This window comes from Amblyomma maculatum, chromosome 5 (assembly GCF_055883805.1).
Source record: "Amblyomma maculatum isolate TAMU_Amacu chromosome 5, ASM5588380v1, whole genome shotgun sequence".
NCBI lineage: Eukaryota > Metazoa > Arthropoda > Arachnida > Ixodida > Ixodidae > Amblyomma > Amblyomma maculatum.
In genome coordinates, this window is record NC_139348.1 from 142,943,572 (window position 1) to 142,961,728 (window position 18,157).

Here is an 18,157-nt window from a genome sequence, read left to right on the forward strand (position 1 = left end):
GCTTCCGCAAGTTCTGCCCATGTTTTGTGTACCCCTAGAGCCATCAATCTCTCTGTGGATGTGCATATGGGCAGTCCCAGCGCTCTTTTTACGCATTTTCTAATTAGAGACTCAATTTTTTCTTTTTCCACCGCTTTCAAATCTAGATACGGCGTTGCGTAGCTCACTCGGCTGAAGATATAGGCCTGTATCAGTTTCATCGAATTTTTTTCCTTTAACCCTCGGCCTCTGTTGGCCACCCGCCTAATTAGGCTCAGAGTCTGCATCGCGTGATTCTCCAGCCTCTTGATGGTCTCGCCATTATGTCCGTGTGACTGGAGAATCAAGCCCAAGATTCTGGTTTGCTCGACTATTGGTACCTCGTTACCCGCCACTTTAATTTTGATCTCCGACGGTGCCTTGCACCTTAAGTGCTTCGGATTGTGTATAAACAATTCTGATTTCTGCGGCGAGCACGCTAGGCCTCTCTCTGCCGCGTAATCGACTATAATGTCGGTGGCGGCTTGGAGCAGGTTTTCGACGCACGAATCACTTCCCCGGTTGACCCAAAGGGTGATATCATCCGCATATATACCAAATTTTAATCCTTCGAGCTTTGCCAATTGCTCGGGGAGTTCCCTCATAGCCACGTTGAAGAGTAGGGGGGACAGCACTGATCCCTGGGGCGTACCCTTACTCCCTAGCTCTATTGCGGGGGATTCCAGCGTCTGGAACTTCATGCAGGCCGTTCTACTTGTCAGAAAGTCCCTGATGTACCGATATGTCCTGGTACCTACATTAATCTTGTTCAGCCCTTCCAGGACCGCCTCATGTTTTACGTTGTCGAAAGCCTTCGTGAGGTCGAGCCCCAAAATTGCTTTCGCATCTTTAGACTTTGAGTCTATTATGTCATGTTTGATTTGGAGCATGACGTCCTGCGTACACAAGTGAGGACGGAACCCGACCATCTCATGTGGCCGCAGATCACCCTGCTCCATGAAACTCATCAGTCTGGTCTGGGCGACGTGCTCCATCAATTTCCCTACGCATGAGGTTAAGGAAATTGGTCGTAAATTTGCTAGTTGAGGAGGCTTCCCTGGTTTTGGTATTAAAATAATGCTTGCCGTCTTCCACTGTTGTGGGAGCTCGCCTTTTTCTCAACATTCCTGCATATACTCCGTTAGATACCTAATGGAGTCATCATCTAGGTTCCTGAGCATTTTGTTCGTTACTCCGTCAGGGCCTGGAGCCGACTTCGTTTTAAGTCTTACAATCTCCGCCCTCACTTCCGCTTCTGTGATGGGGGCGTCCAGCGCCTCGTTAGGCGCTCCACCATAGTCAGGAAGTGGGGTTCGTGAAGTTTCCCCCACATACGTCTCAATCAATTTGTTCATGAAATCATCATCGTTCCCTTCAAAAGCGTGCCTCACTTTTGCCAATCTTGTACCAGATTGCGTCTTCGAGTTGTCTGGGTCCAACAAGTGCCGGAGGAAGCTCTACGTCTTGGAGAGGTTCATGCTCCCCTCCATTTCGTCACACTTGTTGTCCCAATTTTGTTCGCATAATTTGAAAGTATAGTCTTCGATTTCCTTATTATGTCGCGCAATCCTTCTTCTGAGGTTGCGGTTCCATTTCTGCTTTTTGAGACGACGCTCCATGCTCTGCTTAGCTTCCCACATATGCAGAAGACGGCTGTCCGCAATCTCCGGGGTGTTATCACCTTCGAGCAATTTTGTTGCCTCTCTAACGTCCGATTTGAGCGCCGTCGCCCATTCCTCGATGCTTCTGATGGGCTCTAGTTCCTGAGCCCTCCTGATATCTCTAAATTCATCCCACTCAACGACGGCCGGCGCGCGAGCCCGGCGTGTTTTAACGCCTTTCCTCAGTGTTGAGACAATTATGTAGTGGTCGCTGCCAAAATTTTGATCCGAATTATGCCGTTCTAGACCTTTTACGTTTTTCGAGAATGTTAGGTCTGGGGATGTATCCTTACTGACGCTATTGCCCACCCTCGTTGGGCTGTCGGGGTCCGTGTGCAAAGTAAGCCATAGGTCATGCGTATCCTCCCACAGCTGTCTACCTTTTGGGCACTGGTGCGGGTACCCCCATTCCTGGTGATGTGCATTAAAGTCCCCCACTATCAACAGTGGCTGGTTGTTTGAAATTTTGAGGGCCTTGCGAAGCAGAGCTCTGAACCTCACCTTCCTTTGCCTGGGTGAGCTGTATAAATTTAGAATGAATAGACTAGTTTCTTTCTGTTTTCCGGTTAAAACTTCTACAAACACGTTCTCGATCTCTCTCGACTCTAGATCGTGTTCAATGGCTGCAATGTTTCTTTTCACGAGTGTTGTGACCGAGGATTTCTCTCCCCTGCCACTATGAAATGCCTGATATCCCGACAATTTTGCGGGCCCCCCGGTTTCTTGGAGAGCAATTGCCAATGGAGTCTCATCTAATAGCAAAAGGTACTGTTGCAGAATCGGCCGCTTGCGCCGGAAGCCGCGACAGTTCCACTGCCAGATTTGATTTTCATTTGCGCGCCTGGCCATTTTGCAGTTGCAAGACGACCTGTTCTATATTTTGTTGCCACCCGTTTATGGCGGCCATCTCATTCCTTAACCTTTGGCATTCCTCGGCCTGTTTCTGAACTGCCCCGAGGACAGCTTGAATTTGGATGTTGATATGATTCATAAATTCACTCATCTTGGCATCTAACCTTTCCAAATTTTCCATCCTTTTCTCCATAGCCTGAATAGGGTCGGTGTCTTGAATTTTGCGTTTCACCGGTGGTGGGAGGGACGGCTCTGTGACCATCTTATCCTGTCCCTGCGGCTGTTGACGTACCGCTTGGGAGGTCGTTTGTCTAATGGGTTGTTGCGGAGGAGGTGTTGCCTGCCTCTGTGATTTCTTTAAGTTTTGGATCTCGGAACGCTGCGATTCGACTATCCCCGTTAAGTTTTCGATCATTTGCTTTAATTTCTCAATTTCCTCGTCTCGTTTACCCCTGTGATTATTTTCCTGGGAGACCTTGCCCGCAAAACTCACACCCGTACGTTCCTTGCTCCTACCTCGTCTCCATGCGTTGGCAGTATCCCTTGAGCTTGAGCGTCCCCTGGACTGGCCCCTGGCACAAGAATCGGAGCGGTCTCTGGGCGGCGGCGATGGTCTGCCCTGTTTCGTTTCCAGAATCGGGAAAGAGTCCTCGCGGAATTCGAAGTCTTCTTTTACTTTCGGTTCGCTTTTTCGACTCTGATGTCCCCCACCAGTCGTCGCTGCATGTTCCATCTTCAATGTCGCTTCTTCACTTCGTAGGGAGTGCGGAAAAGTTCTCGACACTTGGGGTCTCCTAGGGCATGGCCTTTGCCGCAGAGCTGGCATGTTGGTTCACATTTGTGTTCTCTTGACGGGTTCTCGAGGCCGCAGCCACGGCACTTGACGTTCGTCGGATCCGGGCACACGTCCTCGCGATGACCGAGTCGGCCACAGGCGACGCATACTTCGTATTTTTTGCGGTACAGCTGGCACCTGTGCGGCGTCCCGTTGAGATAAATCCATCTTGGCACTTCTTTCTCCTTGAAGAGAATGAAGATCGACTTGGAATCTTTGCCCAGCCTGCGGACGCCTCGAATCTCGGGGTTGTCCTTGCGATCTAGGCGGTATAGAATTTCTTCAACAGAATATCCGAGCGGAACCCCGTGGATGACTCCCTTGCCGCAGTGCTCGGGGGTGGCCACGTAGGTAGAAGTGTCCACTTTTTCACCGTCGAACATGAGGTGTTTCACGCTCACGTACTTCAGCTTCCTCTCCGCACTTGTAGTGATGACCAGAACGGAGTGCTGCTTCATATTTGGAATTATTATATCTTCCTTCTCTTCGCGTGGATTGATCCCCGCCGACATTTTGATGATGTCAGTGAGATGTGCTGTTCCATATTTGGTAAGCCTAAGTAGGCCTCCACGAGGCCGGAGAACAATTTTCTCGGCGCTATCTGGAATGCGCGTCTGCTGACGCTCGATCGACTTGGCCGCCATTTTCCTGCGTGCTTGCTTTTCCTGGGCTCGCTGTTTCGCAGTTTTCTGCCCGCTCTTCTCTAGCGGCACGTACCTTCCTCCTTCGCTCGTGAACCATTGTCCTGGTTCCGAAAATTCCTCCGGTGTAATCGTGTTTCCTTCCACAATATCCATGATTCACAGCTTTCGCACGACCACGAGCGGCAAACGATCCCCCGGTAGGGACGCCGTGGGCCCGGTCGGCCGTTTTAGGCTTAGCGCCGTTAAGCTCAACTCAGCTACTTGCTGCGTCGAACAAACAAAGTCAAAAAATGGCAAAATAAAGTCCCACTTGCCGAAAAAATGGTATCCTCGTGGTCCTCTTCTCTTCTGCCGTCGATTGAGCACAAAAGCCAGGAAAGCAAGATCGACAGGCTGCCGAAAAAGCCAAAATTCGCGGAGCCCATGTGAAGCGCGTCCGCTCGCTTCGGCTCTCCCTAGCGATTCCCCCTACAACAGATAAAATTTCGGTGGCAGGCTAGCCCCCGCCGCAAGCGGCGGTGACCTACCTGCCCCAGCCCCGTCAGCGGACACCTGCGTATATCGTCGTGTGTTTTTCTACGGCTCGCGCCTTTTGCGCTTTCTGGAGCAGCACACTTGGGCATGGCGGTTGTTTTAATGCCGTCCGCGAATCGAGATGCGGCGCGGAGGAAGGTAGAGCGAACGGCGCTAGTGTCGACTTAGGGGAGTAAGTGGGATCACGTGACTCCTCATACTGCTGCTGAAGCAGATGCTCGATTGAATTTGTGCGTTTTAAAAGCTAATAGTCGCGCTTATATATGACAATGCCTTGCTAAGCAACTCGGGGGATGAACTGCAGATAATGATTGATGACCTAGACAGGAAAAGTAGAAAGGTAGGCTTGAAAATCAATATGCAGAAAACTAAGGTAATGTTCAACAGCCTCGGGAAGGAACAGCAGGTTACATTAGGTAGCGAAATACTGGAAGTAGTAGGCGAATATGTCTACTTAGGACAGGTAGTAACCGCAGATCCGGACCATGAAAAGGAAATAAGAATAAGATTGGGATGGAGCGCATTTGGCAAGCACTCGCAGACTATGACTAGCAGCTTACCGGTATCGCTCAAGAGGAAAGTATACAACAGTTGCATCTTGCGTGTACACACATATGGGGCTGAAACGTGGAGGCTAACAAAGTGAGTTCTGCTTAAGTTGAGGACAATCCAGAGGGCTATGGAACGAAAAATGGTAAGGGTAACATTAAGAGATAGAAAGCGGGCAGAGTGGGTCAGATAAATAACTCAAGTTACCGACATTCTAGTGAAAATTAAGAAGAAGAAATGGACATGGGCAGGACATGTAGTGCGAAGAGAGGATAACCGATGCTGAGGGTAACAAACTGGATTCCAAGGGAAGGAAAGCGTAGCAGGGGGCGGCAGAAAGTTAGGTGGGCGGATGAGATTAAGAAGTTCGCAGGGGTCAAGTGGATGCAGCTAGCACAGAACCGGGTTAAGTGGAGAAATATGGGAGAGGCCTTCGCCCTGCAGTGGGTATAATCAGGCTGATGATGATGATGATGATGATATATGTAGTTTTGGTTGATAAATAGTGATAGCCTTGCCGTTTTTGATCTTGCATTGTTACTGAGGCTGCTGAAGTTTTTTTTAAGTTGTTGACGATCCGTTACTGCTCTGCACCCGGAAGTAAGCGAAAAAACCCGGCGCAAGCTCCCATTGGTACCCGAAACATAAGCTCAGAGAATCTTCCTTAATCAAGATTTGAATGGGCAAAAAAGCGAGTAATCATTCTCATGAAGTGCGCAGCGGACATTTCAGCGAGCAAAATTTCGTCCATGGAGTTGGCGCTAAACAGTTCTGTGAGCGGCAGAAGAAACGGCGCGCGCGTTTTAATTTGCGCTTGTCACTTGTGAAGCTAACGATATTATTGCTGGAAGAATGGGAAAGATGGTGGCTTCTTCATGAAGCAGCACGTTCCCAGAGAAAGGAAGGATCATTGACACTTGTTAAAAATTAATCCATGTCATCCCCACAGTAAAATTTGTCTGATTCAAGGGAGCAGGCGAACGGTGCCGCTTCCGCCGGCAGTAGGCGAAGGTTCTCAGCCTCTGTAAGGCTACTGACAATCTGCTCTTGCAGAGTAATCCTATTACCTGTTCAGTGACCGTTTAAATCTGACTGGTTCTGTCGCAGAATCAGTGCGCGTCGTCGTATGTAAAGCTCGCCAACTTCGACAACTCTGATTCAGTGACGTGCTTTCTTGCCGAATGAGTGGGTCTAATATCTCAAAATAAGCTTATACAAGCCCAGACCAAGGTGTATATTAAATAAATAAATGAATTTAATGTTAACGCGCAACTGAACTGCTTTAGAGAGCATCTTACAGCAGTCGTTCAACGCGCGTTATCCCACTTAGTTCGTCACGTGGCCGCTCCCGAGAGGTGGCGCCACGGTATGTCCTCGCGCCTAATAGTGAACTAGAATACTCTTATTCTAGTTCACTATACGCTGCACCCAATTGGCCTCAACTCAACGCTGGGGTCGCGGCTCTGTGAGTTAAGTGAGCAATTGCTTCTCTCTAAACTAATATGGCACTATACAATCTGTATGGATTCGCTCATTTATTTCGTCTTGCCAAGTGTCACATGCCCTCCCATAATGTTTTTTTTTTACTTTTCGCGTTATACATCTAAGTAATATTTGTTTGGTTTGGTTTGGTTTGTGGGGTTTAACGTCCCAAAGCCACTGATGCTATGAGAGACGCCGTAGTGGAGGGCTCAGGAAATTGCGGCCACGTGGGGGTTCTATAACGTGCACTGACATCGCACAGCACACGGGCTCCTTGCTTTTCGCCTGCACCGAAAAACGGCCGTCGAGGCCGGGATTCGAACCCGCATCCTTGAAAAACAGTAGTCGAGCGCCGTAACCACTGCGCCACCTTGGCGGGCAACATCTAAGTATAGAATAAGGTCCTTGGTTTTTAGCTACTCAGCCATGTTTTTTGAGGCGTTGTCTTTGTCTTGAATGTAAGCTAACTGCATGTTTTGAGTGTGTCACCGCATTTAACGAAACAGTCACGGCTTTAGGCGACTGGATAAAGCCGCATATTTCGTGCTTTGCTCTCGTTTGCACTCCCCTTTCAGAAGTACAAAGCATGTGGAGGAATGTAGTCAGTTGACCCCCGATCTTGTACACCGGAATACCACGGCCTTCAAAAACATTGTCACGCCAAAGATCAGACGCCGCACGTTTTTCCTACAGGATCCAATGTTTGGCTATGGGTTCCTGGAAGACCACCAGGATTGTCTTCAAAATTTCGCAGCGCATACCTCTGCCCTTCTTGGCGTGGTTTTTTTTTTCCCATGTTCTGTGTTTGTTTCGTATCTGTTTGTGTGTCTAAAAAGAGATTTTTAAATACGCAATAAAGAAAAATATACCATGGCCCTTATCGCATCGTCAACCAAATCACCACAATAAATTACATCGTGGAGCCGCTCACCACCTTTACGGATATGCGTCATCGCGGCCGAGGAGCTGTACACGTCAACAGCCTCAAGGTATACGAGCCGCTCCTTTTGCCTTCGCCATATGTCTCCAGGGGGGGTAGCTCCTCTTCGCTTCCATGGTAACTGTAGTGAACAAGACGGCCGAATCTCAGGAAGACGACGAGGAGAACGACGAAGTGCCGCCGCGCTACTCGAGCTTGGGTTGGTGCCTAGGCTGGCTGTGTTTTCTGTTGCCCACCGTTAAATTTAATGGTATATGTAAAGCGGAGACAACAGACAACTGATGGATGCTAAGGATAGCGGAACTGATTTATTTGTAGGAAGGGAATGGCGCGGTAACTGTCTCACTTGTTTTCTGTGGACACCTCAACCGCGCCGTAAGGGAAGGGAGGAAGGTGGGAGTGAAAGTTGAAAGAAAGAGGAGCCGTAGTGGAGGGCTACGGAGTAATTTCGACCACCTAGGGATCTTTAACGACATCGCACAGCACACGGACACCTCTTCATTTCGCCTCCATCGAAACGCAGCCGCCGAGGTCGGGTTCGATAAAGATAGCAGGAGAGATCGTAGGAGACGACCAGCACTGCACGAGGCCTCAGAAGGTCAGGTGTAGATAAAATGAGGAAGTTTTGGGGAATTAGGGGCATGTTGCATAGGATAGAGTGAATTGGAGATGTATGGCTTATAGTCCTGATGAGGGTGAATGTTCAACAGGCAACTTAAAGGACTGCAGCGTTATGTACGTTGTATATAAGTGGCAATAATGTATCTAGCAACAAAACAGGGAGCTCTGACAGTGCCAACGTTTGTCGTCGACTTGGAGGCAGGATGTCGCTCAGAGAGAATCACAGTGCTGACGACTTCTTGGTTTTCCTTGTTCGCGGAGTTCTTATAAGAAAGGAGCTCGAGAAACAGATGTCAGGTAGGAGTGGCCGCAGCTACCGTATTTCCAAAGGGTTTCAAAACATCATTGGAAAATTATTTCCGTATTGGCATCAGGTCCACTGTTCGCATTTTTTTGTATTTTGTATTTTTATTTTGTATTTTGTATTTGGTATTTTTGTATTTTGTATGCGGTGGGGTGCCTCGCCATAGTCGGGATTTTTGCCCCCAGTCGAAAAAAGCTCTTCTCCTTAACCTGCGGCATAAAAATTCCGGAAACCTCGTAAAGAGTTCATTTCTCCCTACACAGGCGTGTTTGTGCGCAGGAGACGTTTCGAAGCTTTTTGGGGCGTCTCACGATGGTGCGTCTCACCCAGTCGCAGCAAAGGTTGAATGCGGCGGTTACCCCTCGCGTTGAAGAGCTCTGCATATCCCACGAAGGTCATGTAGTGTCATAGGTATACACGGTCGTGTCGATATTACGATTGGTTGCTGGGTACACCCCAAAGTAGGTCCTCTGGAACGTCCCCTGAAGGGGCTGGGACAGGTAGGTCACCGCCGCTTGCCGCGGGGGCTAGACTGCCACCGAATTTTTATCTGTTGTAGGCCGTCATTGCACCCGCCACCGCTTCGGTGGTAGACGACGGCTGTTGTTGCGGCGCACGTCTTTCTCTCCCTCTTCCTTTTCTTCCTTCTCTATTTTCTCTTCTGTCTGCACGAGACAGCGGAGGTGGCTCAGCTACAGAGCCAGTAGCAGACCCATGAATTTTTTTCCTTCTTCCTACAGTCACAACAACAACAACAACAAACATGACGTCACACCTTCAGAATACATGAAGAGTTGTCATTTTTGTTCAATTGAGAAGGCATTGAAGTTAGAGGAACATTGACGCCGATTTATATAGTCAACCTGAAAAAATATCTTCATGCACGGTCTACTTACCGTGTTGAAACAAATCACTGAGAGGAGGATCCAGACTTACCAAGTGGCTCTTGCTCTTCACTGGAACATGACTGTTATTAGGTTCCAGCATCCCCCATAATGTTTACACCAGTGGCTGGTCCAAACCAACTTGAAAGTATGAGGAGTGCTCCGTATAGTGTGATAGCCGCGCTAAAAACACGAAGACGTATTTTTCATACGGGGCGAGAAATGCGCCTTGCCTACAAATGAGCACACAACTTCTTCAATGTGAACAAAGCTTGTTTATATACCACATCAGCAAAAGTGTGACACGTAAGTAACAAGCACATTCAGTAGCACATGTGAGCCGCGTTCGCGCGAAGCCGTGCAAGAGGCTACGGAATCTTATCCTGCTTCAAGTTCATTAGGACTACAGTGGGAGCTGCAAACAGCGCCAGGAACACGGGGACAAAATTATCAAAGTGCTTCGTATGTAAGAGCTGCTCGTGAATGTTTGGGGCCCATGGTCTAACTTGAGTAATCGCGATGCTTGCTATACGATATGCGAGTTGTCGACGCAATGCACGTGACTTTAAAGAGAGCAGTTAAATCATGCGACTTCTTGCATGCCGCACCGACTGCGGATCCCACTATAATGCCAAGAAATTGTGGAACGCAACACTGCAATGTTCAGCAAAAATGTTTTCCGTAATATTTTTGACATGTCGACGCCAGGAGTAGCGTAGAAAGTGTAATTGCATTCTCTCCAGGGGTGCAGTATCCCAACTTCTGATCTCGCTTTCCGATTCATCTCGCTTCAAAACAAGTTTTGAGTGAAGGCGATCTTAAAATGCAACAAAATAGGCGACACACTCCTTGATAAGGCGGTAAATAATCAATGCATAAAAATACGAAGGGACAGAAGCGTTCCTGGAGAGGAAGATTATAGCTTTTGCCATACGTGTCGGAAGATGAAGTGCTAATTGCACCACTGCACTGATGGAAAAGTGCGCTCCTAATTGTGCTGATTTGTTTTCATAACGTTTCTGCTAGTAACCGACATGTGAAGCTGAATAACTTGTACCGCTGAGAGGACTCCATCATAAGCATGAATACTAGCCGTTTGTCAACCACACGGGGCTTACGACCCGAACTATGAAATCGTTGCCACTGAAAGTCATGTTCAGCTCTTGCAAAAAGTGTGTAAAACATGCTCGAAAGAATGCAAGCGCGAGCGAAAAGAAGAAGGTTCAAAAAAAAAAAAAGAATACCGTTCTGGACTTTGTGCTGAAATATAAAAATTGGACTACCAGAAAAAACTCTGCGCCGAACCATCAATGTTCCACACAATAGTACGAGCAAGGAACATATAAAGCATCACGCAATATACGATCGTATTTAGAACCAGTTCGATGAGGAGCTCTCGGTTGGTCTCATTCTTCACATGAAGGCGGAAGAACACGTATGGAACGATGAAGTAGCGGAACTCGAGCATTTGATGAAACGATGTAGCAGCGAAAGTGCATGCGACGAAGAGCACCCGCCAAAGAATCCTGGTGTGCCGCAGTCGATTCAGCAGTGCATAGCCAGCGTAGATATAGACGGGAACAAGACACAAGCGCATCAGGACACCTCTGCCCAAGATGTGCGTCCAGACGTGGAACGTCAGATGACGGCTGTCCAGAAGCGTGTATGGATGAAGATGCGTGTGGTTCTGTACGGCCAGCACGGACGCCAGTCCAAGCACGGCGTACAAGAGCGGTCTACGAGCGACGCTGTTGGCGAAGTCTGCAATGACTGAAAGCCTGAACATGTGTGGTGCAGCGTGCAGCAGTGTGAAGACCAGGAAGTAGCCCATCTGTGGTGGGTGGAAGCACACTTGGTGATGTTTGCGGTCACCTACCACGATACCATCGTTGTAGACCACGAAAGCCACGAAGCAGAGACACACCAGTGCGTAGCCCACGCTGTCCTTTAGGACCGCGCAGAAATCCTCGGCGAGCCGCGTCCGGATGATGCGGACTCGCTCTTTGCTGTGCTCCGGAGGGCCGCGTGAGTTCGCTGGACAGCCATTGGAGACACTGCTCATGACGGAATTTGTGGCACCCTTGACGACGCCGTTGGCCACACCATTGGTCACATCGTTGGCCACACCGTTGGAGACACCATTTACATCGCAGGTCTTTTTCAAATACCATCGCTGCAGCTGGAAACACGTCTCAAGTTTGTCCAGGAGCATAGACCCGGCCGTCATGGCCACCCAGAGGACAGAGGACTGTCGGAAGAATATCGAGACGGCGCCGAACATCGCAGCCAGCCAGTGCCGCCGGTGGAGGTGCGAGAGGTACATGAGGAGCAAGAAAAAAACGCTCCCTGGGTCGGTGTAGTATACGTGCGTCAGGGAGTGCAGTATGGGCAGCGTGTTGACAGCGGCGGTCACCAGGACGAGTCGGGCACGCGGAGCGCCTTGCCCCGCTAGCTCGATAGCAATGGCGTAAGCGGCCATCCAGTTGCCTAGCCCGACGAGCATGTTGGTGCAGCGCAGGACGTACACCGTGCAGAGATTCGCCGAGCTGAAGAAACCCAAAATGAAGAGTAAAGCCATGGAGAGCGCGTAGACGCCTGGAAGTGTGGTCACCTCTTCGTCCCAGTGGCTATAGTTGCCGGCGCAGTAGTTGGACGCCATAGGAACGTGCCAGATTTCGTCCATGAAGGGCGCGGGTTCGACCTTGAAGATCATGAGTGATACGGCCATGGAGGAGAGCGAGATGGCACACAGGGTAGCCCAGAAGGTTGCATGTTCGGTTAAGGGGGCCCTAAGCCCTTCCCAGGAGTACATCGTCGCTGCTGCGACCAAACCGGTGGCTGGCATGAAACCGAGAGAACGTCGAGGTTAAGCTCGCCCTTTATACTGGCGTGCAGGCCGGGAATGGCAACTAGCAGGTGGGAGTACCGTCACAACAACCGCCGTTCCGAATGCACCCCGTTCCCCGTTCCGTTGCTCGCTGGCTCCCTATCCATCCAGCTGGCGCGAAAGAAACCATATGCGGTGATGAAGGCCTTACAGGAAGCGCGTGCGTGGGTGTGCAATAAGAGCAGATGCCGATGATAATTCAAACCGTTTGTCATTTAGGATTTTCGATTTTTTTTTTGCGGGTTGCGGTTTTTGAGCTTAAAACATTTCCGAACGTTTCCTTGCCCGATCAATGAAAGATTCGAGAGATACGGGACGTGCCTGTCCATAGCAAAGGCCTCTGACTCTTTTAAATCTAGGATCCATTGTCGGTGTGAATTTTTTAGAGATGAACCACTGTCCAGCTCAAAAAATTTTATCGAGGCTACCGTTAATGGTTAATAACTGTGTACATGACTATGCAGCTTTCTTTTTACTGCGTTTGTGGGATGCAGTCTTTTTAAAGCAATTGCAGCCAATTTGTATCATTGTGTTTTCTGTTGATTTCACCTTTTCTGTTGCTGACGTGCTGAGAAGTACCGAAGTGCTGCTCCATAAGCCTCCGAGCTCCTTCAGTTATATGTCGATGTGTTCTAAAACAGTTCACAGTGTAAAAGATCGGGAACACATTAATATTATATGATAGTTTATGTCGAGAAACTACATGTGACTATTCGCTAGGAGTGTTTACCCTCAAAGAAGAGACATTTTCTTGCCTGGTGTGATTGCTCTTTTTGTCACCATTACGATGTAATAGTATTCCAGGCTCTGCGATATTTCATTTATCTTGGTGCCGCAATGTCACTGTTTTTTTTTTGTTTTTTCATTCACAGATTATGTTTTTACTCATGGTGCTGCGTGCGTTGTGCGCGGCAATGGTAGACGCCGTATGTTCTAAATTCTGGCACTTCCTCTTTGTTTATTGTACCATTGTTTTCGCCAGCTAAATAGTTTGTTATGCACGTCCTGTTTTATATACCGCTTACGTTGTCTCCACGTTGACATCACACGTGGTCCTGTGATGTAAATAATAACCTGCAAAGGGCATTTTCGTCCCTAACCGGCTTGGTTATAAGTCAATAAAGTAACAAGAAAAGAAAGCTTAAAATTACTTCAACCTAAGGAAACCTTCAGTGCAAACAGTGCTACCGCCTTTTTTATTTCAAACACTCAGGATACAACAATTGAAACTCGAAATTCACATATTTTTCCTTGCGTAATCAATGCACCTTTTTTATGTACAAACTGCTAGCAATGACAGTTAGTGCTAGCATGCACCGGAAGAAATGCACGATGTTATAGCCTCATCCGTCGAATATGGGACAACTATACCGCATCCTGCTGAATGAAAAGGTCATTAGTATCTTCCGTGAGGAGCCCATGAACAAATGAAAACCAGGACATAAAGGGAGTCTCTGCCTCGCCAAATATTACTGATTGTAGCAACTCGCCGCGGTTGGATTTCTCATTGACTGCGCTGAGGTTTGCAGGATATATTAGTCTGGTTGTGTTCTCTTTGGACAGCACACTCTAATTAAGCTTAAGAAGAAGTTAGTTACGTCACGTTTTATAGCGCATAAGCAACTATGGCTATCATGCACCATTAAGGGAAACTTATTGACGGTTGCCTAGAGCATGGGACTAGTATTGAAGTGCGTCTTTTATTTAGAAAATGGGTCACGCCGGAACAAAAATATTTTTTTTTTTCTACTACATTGGCGTTATCTTGTAGATATTTTGGCGATTTTCAAACTTGAGATGTTTACACCCAAGATCCAGAATACAAGCTGTAGTACAAAGCTTGTGCATTATGCACAGAAACAATGTATTTATGGACCTATTTATTTATTTACTTACAAGAAACTACAGGCATATGTCTAGGTGGGAGTGGTATAAGGAACACACGCAAGCAAAGGTATGCAACAGTTATTCTTCTAAGTCGAATCGAATAGTTTAAGCAAACATGGAGTCGAATGCAAATAAAATAGCAAGAAAATCGAATAGAACATGAATGGAATAGCTTTACGCAAGAATATATGTAGTTGAAGCAAAGATTAAATGGTGTTCGTCCTTCGGTAAAGTCATCAGACTGTGTGAAAATAACAAATTATATCTTTGTCATCAGCATCAATGCAAAATTCAACAGGGCTTAATAAAGTGGTCCGACTAGCTTGGGTAGCTCCCTGAAGTAAAGTGACGAAGACAATCTTTTAGCCCGATAACATAGGTTCCATCTTGATATTGCAAATATTGAAAAGCGATAAATAAGAAGTAAGCATGAAGAAGCGGTGGTACGTGTTGAGTGCAGCACACTTGGTAGTATGGTAAAACTATAATAAGCCACATTGGAACGGTTATTCAAAACGAACACGATTTCAAGACATATGTACGTACGTATGTCAATGCCAGACATATGTCAGTGCCACCTAAAGGAAAAAGACTCCGTGCGACCTTTTCTTCCTCTGCTTCCCAGACCTCCCTTCTTCCCGACTTTTTCCCCACGCCGTGCGATATGGTGGAGTCGAACGAGGAGAACGCAACCGGCGTTTGTCTTCGCCTGCCCCGCGGCGAAGATTTCGTGTGTAGGCACGGCTGACAAGTGTGGCGAGAGCTAGGGCGCTAAGAATAGAGGGGCACCCATGGGCCAAAAAGCACCTACCGATTATTTCAGTAACCGTTTTCAAAAATTCCATATAGCAAGCTCAAGGTAATATATATATATATATATATATATATATATATATATATATATATATATATTTACCGAAGCGGTGGCCTTGTGGTAGAGCATCCGCCTCGCATTCGGGAGGTACCGGGTTCGATCCCTGGTGCCGCCGGGTACCCACCGGTTATAAAATGGGTACAAGCTGTCCCCCGGCCTGGTGCTCGGCTCTTCTGGGGTGAAATGCTTGGGAAAAGGGGTCACGGCCCAAATAGTTGCGCCGATGTGGCAGTGATTCGTTCCGCCATCGGACAACAATAAGTCCGCCTTGCGCGGCAACAGCCCATTATGTGGCCCTTAACCGAAGCGGTGGCCTTGTGGTAGAGCATCCGCCTCGCATTCGGGAGGTACCGGGTTCGATCCCTGGTGCCGCCGGTTACCCACCGGTTTTTCAATGGGTACAAGCTTTCCTCCGGCCTGGTGCTCGGCTCTTCTGGGGTGAAATGCTTGGAAAAAGGGTCACATAATGGACTTATTGTCCATTATGTATATATATATATATATTGTCCATTATGTATATATTATTGTCCATTATGTATATATATATATATATATATATATATATATATATATATATATATATATATATATATATATATATATATATATATATATATATATATGTTATATTTGCAGTAACAAACACTGCCGCGGCGGACAGAGTATTCTCCAAAACTCCTCTAATTAACTACCCAATTAACCAAAACCTGTGAGTCAAATCTTTAATTTTCGCATTTGGCGGTTATTCTCAGTGGAGATTTCGAAGCCGGGATGAACACGCTACTATGTTATTTATTTAAACGAAGAAAAACTTTTCTGAAGCGGTGTACCGCGTGGAAATTCGAAGCTTTTTTTTCTAAACCAAACCGAAACCGAGAACAAAAGACGAGCATAAAGTACCGCGAGGAAGATAAATCCGGTGATAACGTGGAAATGTTTGGTTTGGTTTATGGGGTTTAACGTCCCAAACCTACTCAGGCTATGAGAGACGCCGTAGTGGAGGACTCCGGAAATTTAGACCACCTGGGGTTCTTTAATGTGTACTGACATCGCACAGCACAAGGGCGCCTTGCTTTCCGCCTCCAACGAAAAGCGGCCGCCAAGGCCGGGATGCGATCCCGCGTCTTTAGGAACAGTAGTCGAGCGCCGTAACAACTGCGCCACCCCGGCGGGACATAACGAGGAAATGTGGGGGTGCAGTACGCGACTTATTTTTCCTCTTTATTTTCATATTCTCCCGAGATCACTTTGCTAGCATTGCTAACCTTTACTCCTAGCTTCGTTTTAATATACGCACTTTATTCAGCATCCTTCGGTTGGCCGCACGAAATAGAGTGCACTGCGCGCATTACAGCCTCGGTAATAAATCGCATCGTACTAAGTATACATATATGCGCTTACAACTCCGCATGTTGTTATTTTCATCATTACTGTGGGATATTGCTGTCTACATGTATTCCTGCGGAGGTAAGCTCTATTCTTTGCAAGGCTAGGTGTCTGTCCGCGAGTGCTATGAAATCTTCTTGAAGTGAAAGCCAATGAGGAGGTACCTGATACATGAATCAGTACCTTACATAGAATATGGCAGGATAAAAAAAAAAAAAAAAAGGTGTAGCACGGATTAGCTCCTGAAACATTTGTTGGAAATGAACCACAAGGTTATTCACTGCTGCGCGCACGTTTCCTTTCTTCTTCTGCCTTTCATTTCCGCCCCATACTGGACGAAACGCTGGGCAAGCTCACTAGATTTAGTTTTCGAAGAGGACATGAGCAAAGTTTATCGAATCGCTTTGTTCTTAGTACGCCCGTTTAGAGTTCTTCCGCATGCACGAATAATGGCGGAACGGGACTTCCTGTGGCATAGTGACACAATGTTGAACGTTCTGTGAGCTTTATTACGCATTCAATTAAGCTCGAAATTTCCGCTGCTTGCGTTGAACGCGCGGTCTGTCGCTAACGCCATACGTGCATCTGTTTCTAAATGTATACGCTCAAATGTCGCAGATTGCGGAACCAGTAAGCGTCCTTCGCTACCTGGACCAAATATGTTACGAGAGCACCTGCAAACGTATGCGCGGATACCGGTCGAGAAAAAAAAAAGTGGCTCGCGCCGGTTTGCACGTAATGTGTTTGTTATATCTATGTTCAAACTCTCCCGCGACATCGCGCATTTTAGCCACACAAAAAAAAAATAATAACAAGAAGACTGTTCAGAACGAAGTGCTGCCTGTGCAGTATGCGCCGAACAAGCGTCTATTCAGTTTGCAGCTCTGCTACAGTCTGTGTCCTTCGGAACCACCGCGACAGCACGCATGTGGCAGCTTTCGTTTTCTCTTCATTCTCCCCCCCCCCCCCCCCCCTCCGTATTTAACGTCGGCTTCTAGTGGTGTAACCCAGCCGACTCCTGGAACGAAAATGTTCATATAGCGCTTTCAGTTCCGCTCACCGATTTCTTTTTTTCTTTTTTCTTGTCTTTTTAAGCAGAAGCCAATTTTCTGCTTTTCTCTGCTTCCCCTGTATCCCTTCTGTGTTTCGGATTTTTGCGGTGGACTGCGGGGCGTTGCTTGTTGCGCAACGTTTTCTACTTGTGAGAGTAGCCGAGGACGAGACGCTTTCATAATGTCAGAAGTGAAACGCATTGTATATGGGACGCACTTACGTGGACGTATAGCGCATGGTGAAATAAATAAAAGTGCTGTTTCTACGTGCTCTTTTCACCGCGTCCTGTCTTCGCGAACATTCAAGCCAGTTGGTCAAAACTCAGTCAACGTGGTAAGCATATTACCAACGAAATTATGTTGGCCGCATAGAATGAACCTTGAGATGAAATTGTACGTTTCCTTGTTACTAAAAAACAGTATTGAACACATCGCGGGCGAGCCTTGTTTTAGTGATGTGGAAGGGGAAAACAAAAATGAGAAACGTGCCATCAGTCCTTTGCTAAGCAGATAACATGCATGAGAAGATTAAATCCGATATATCCCGGAATGGTCTTCTCGAAGTTACCTGCTCGCCACGATGCCTGTGCCATTCGTATCAGTTGCAGCTTTACTTAGAGGGTAACCGAAGTAGTAGGCGAATATGTCTACTTAGGACAGGTAGTAACCGCAGATCCGGACCATGAAAAGAAAATAAGAAGAATATGGGATGGAGCGCATTTGGCAAGCACTCGCAGATTATGACTA

General features: G+C 47.4%; 1 protein-coding gene across 1 annotated transcript; it reads right to left on the reverse strand.

Moving 5' to 3' along the window:
- Positions 1–10,175: 10,175 nt before the first annotated feature.
- Positions 10,176–12,161, reverse strand: LOC146189815 (dol-P-Glc:Glc(2)Man(9)GlcNAc(2)-PP-Dol alpha-1,2-glucosyltransferase-like). The gene has a single exon (XM_084605351.1). The coding sequence runs from the start codon at positions 12,134–12,136 to the stop codon at positions 10,604–10,606; it is 1,533 nt and encodes a 510-aa protein (XP_084461477.1). The 5' UTR covers positions 12,137–12,161; the 3' UTR covers positions 10,176–10,603.
- Positions 12,162–18,157: the final 5,996 nt, after the last annotated feature.

Coding starts and splice junctions, on each gene's coding strand:
- LOC146189815 (XM_084605351.1), bottom strand. CDS start 12,136: ATGTACTCCTGGGAAGGGCTTAGGGCCCCCTTAACCGAACATGCAACC.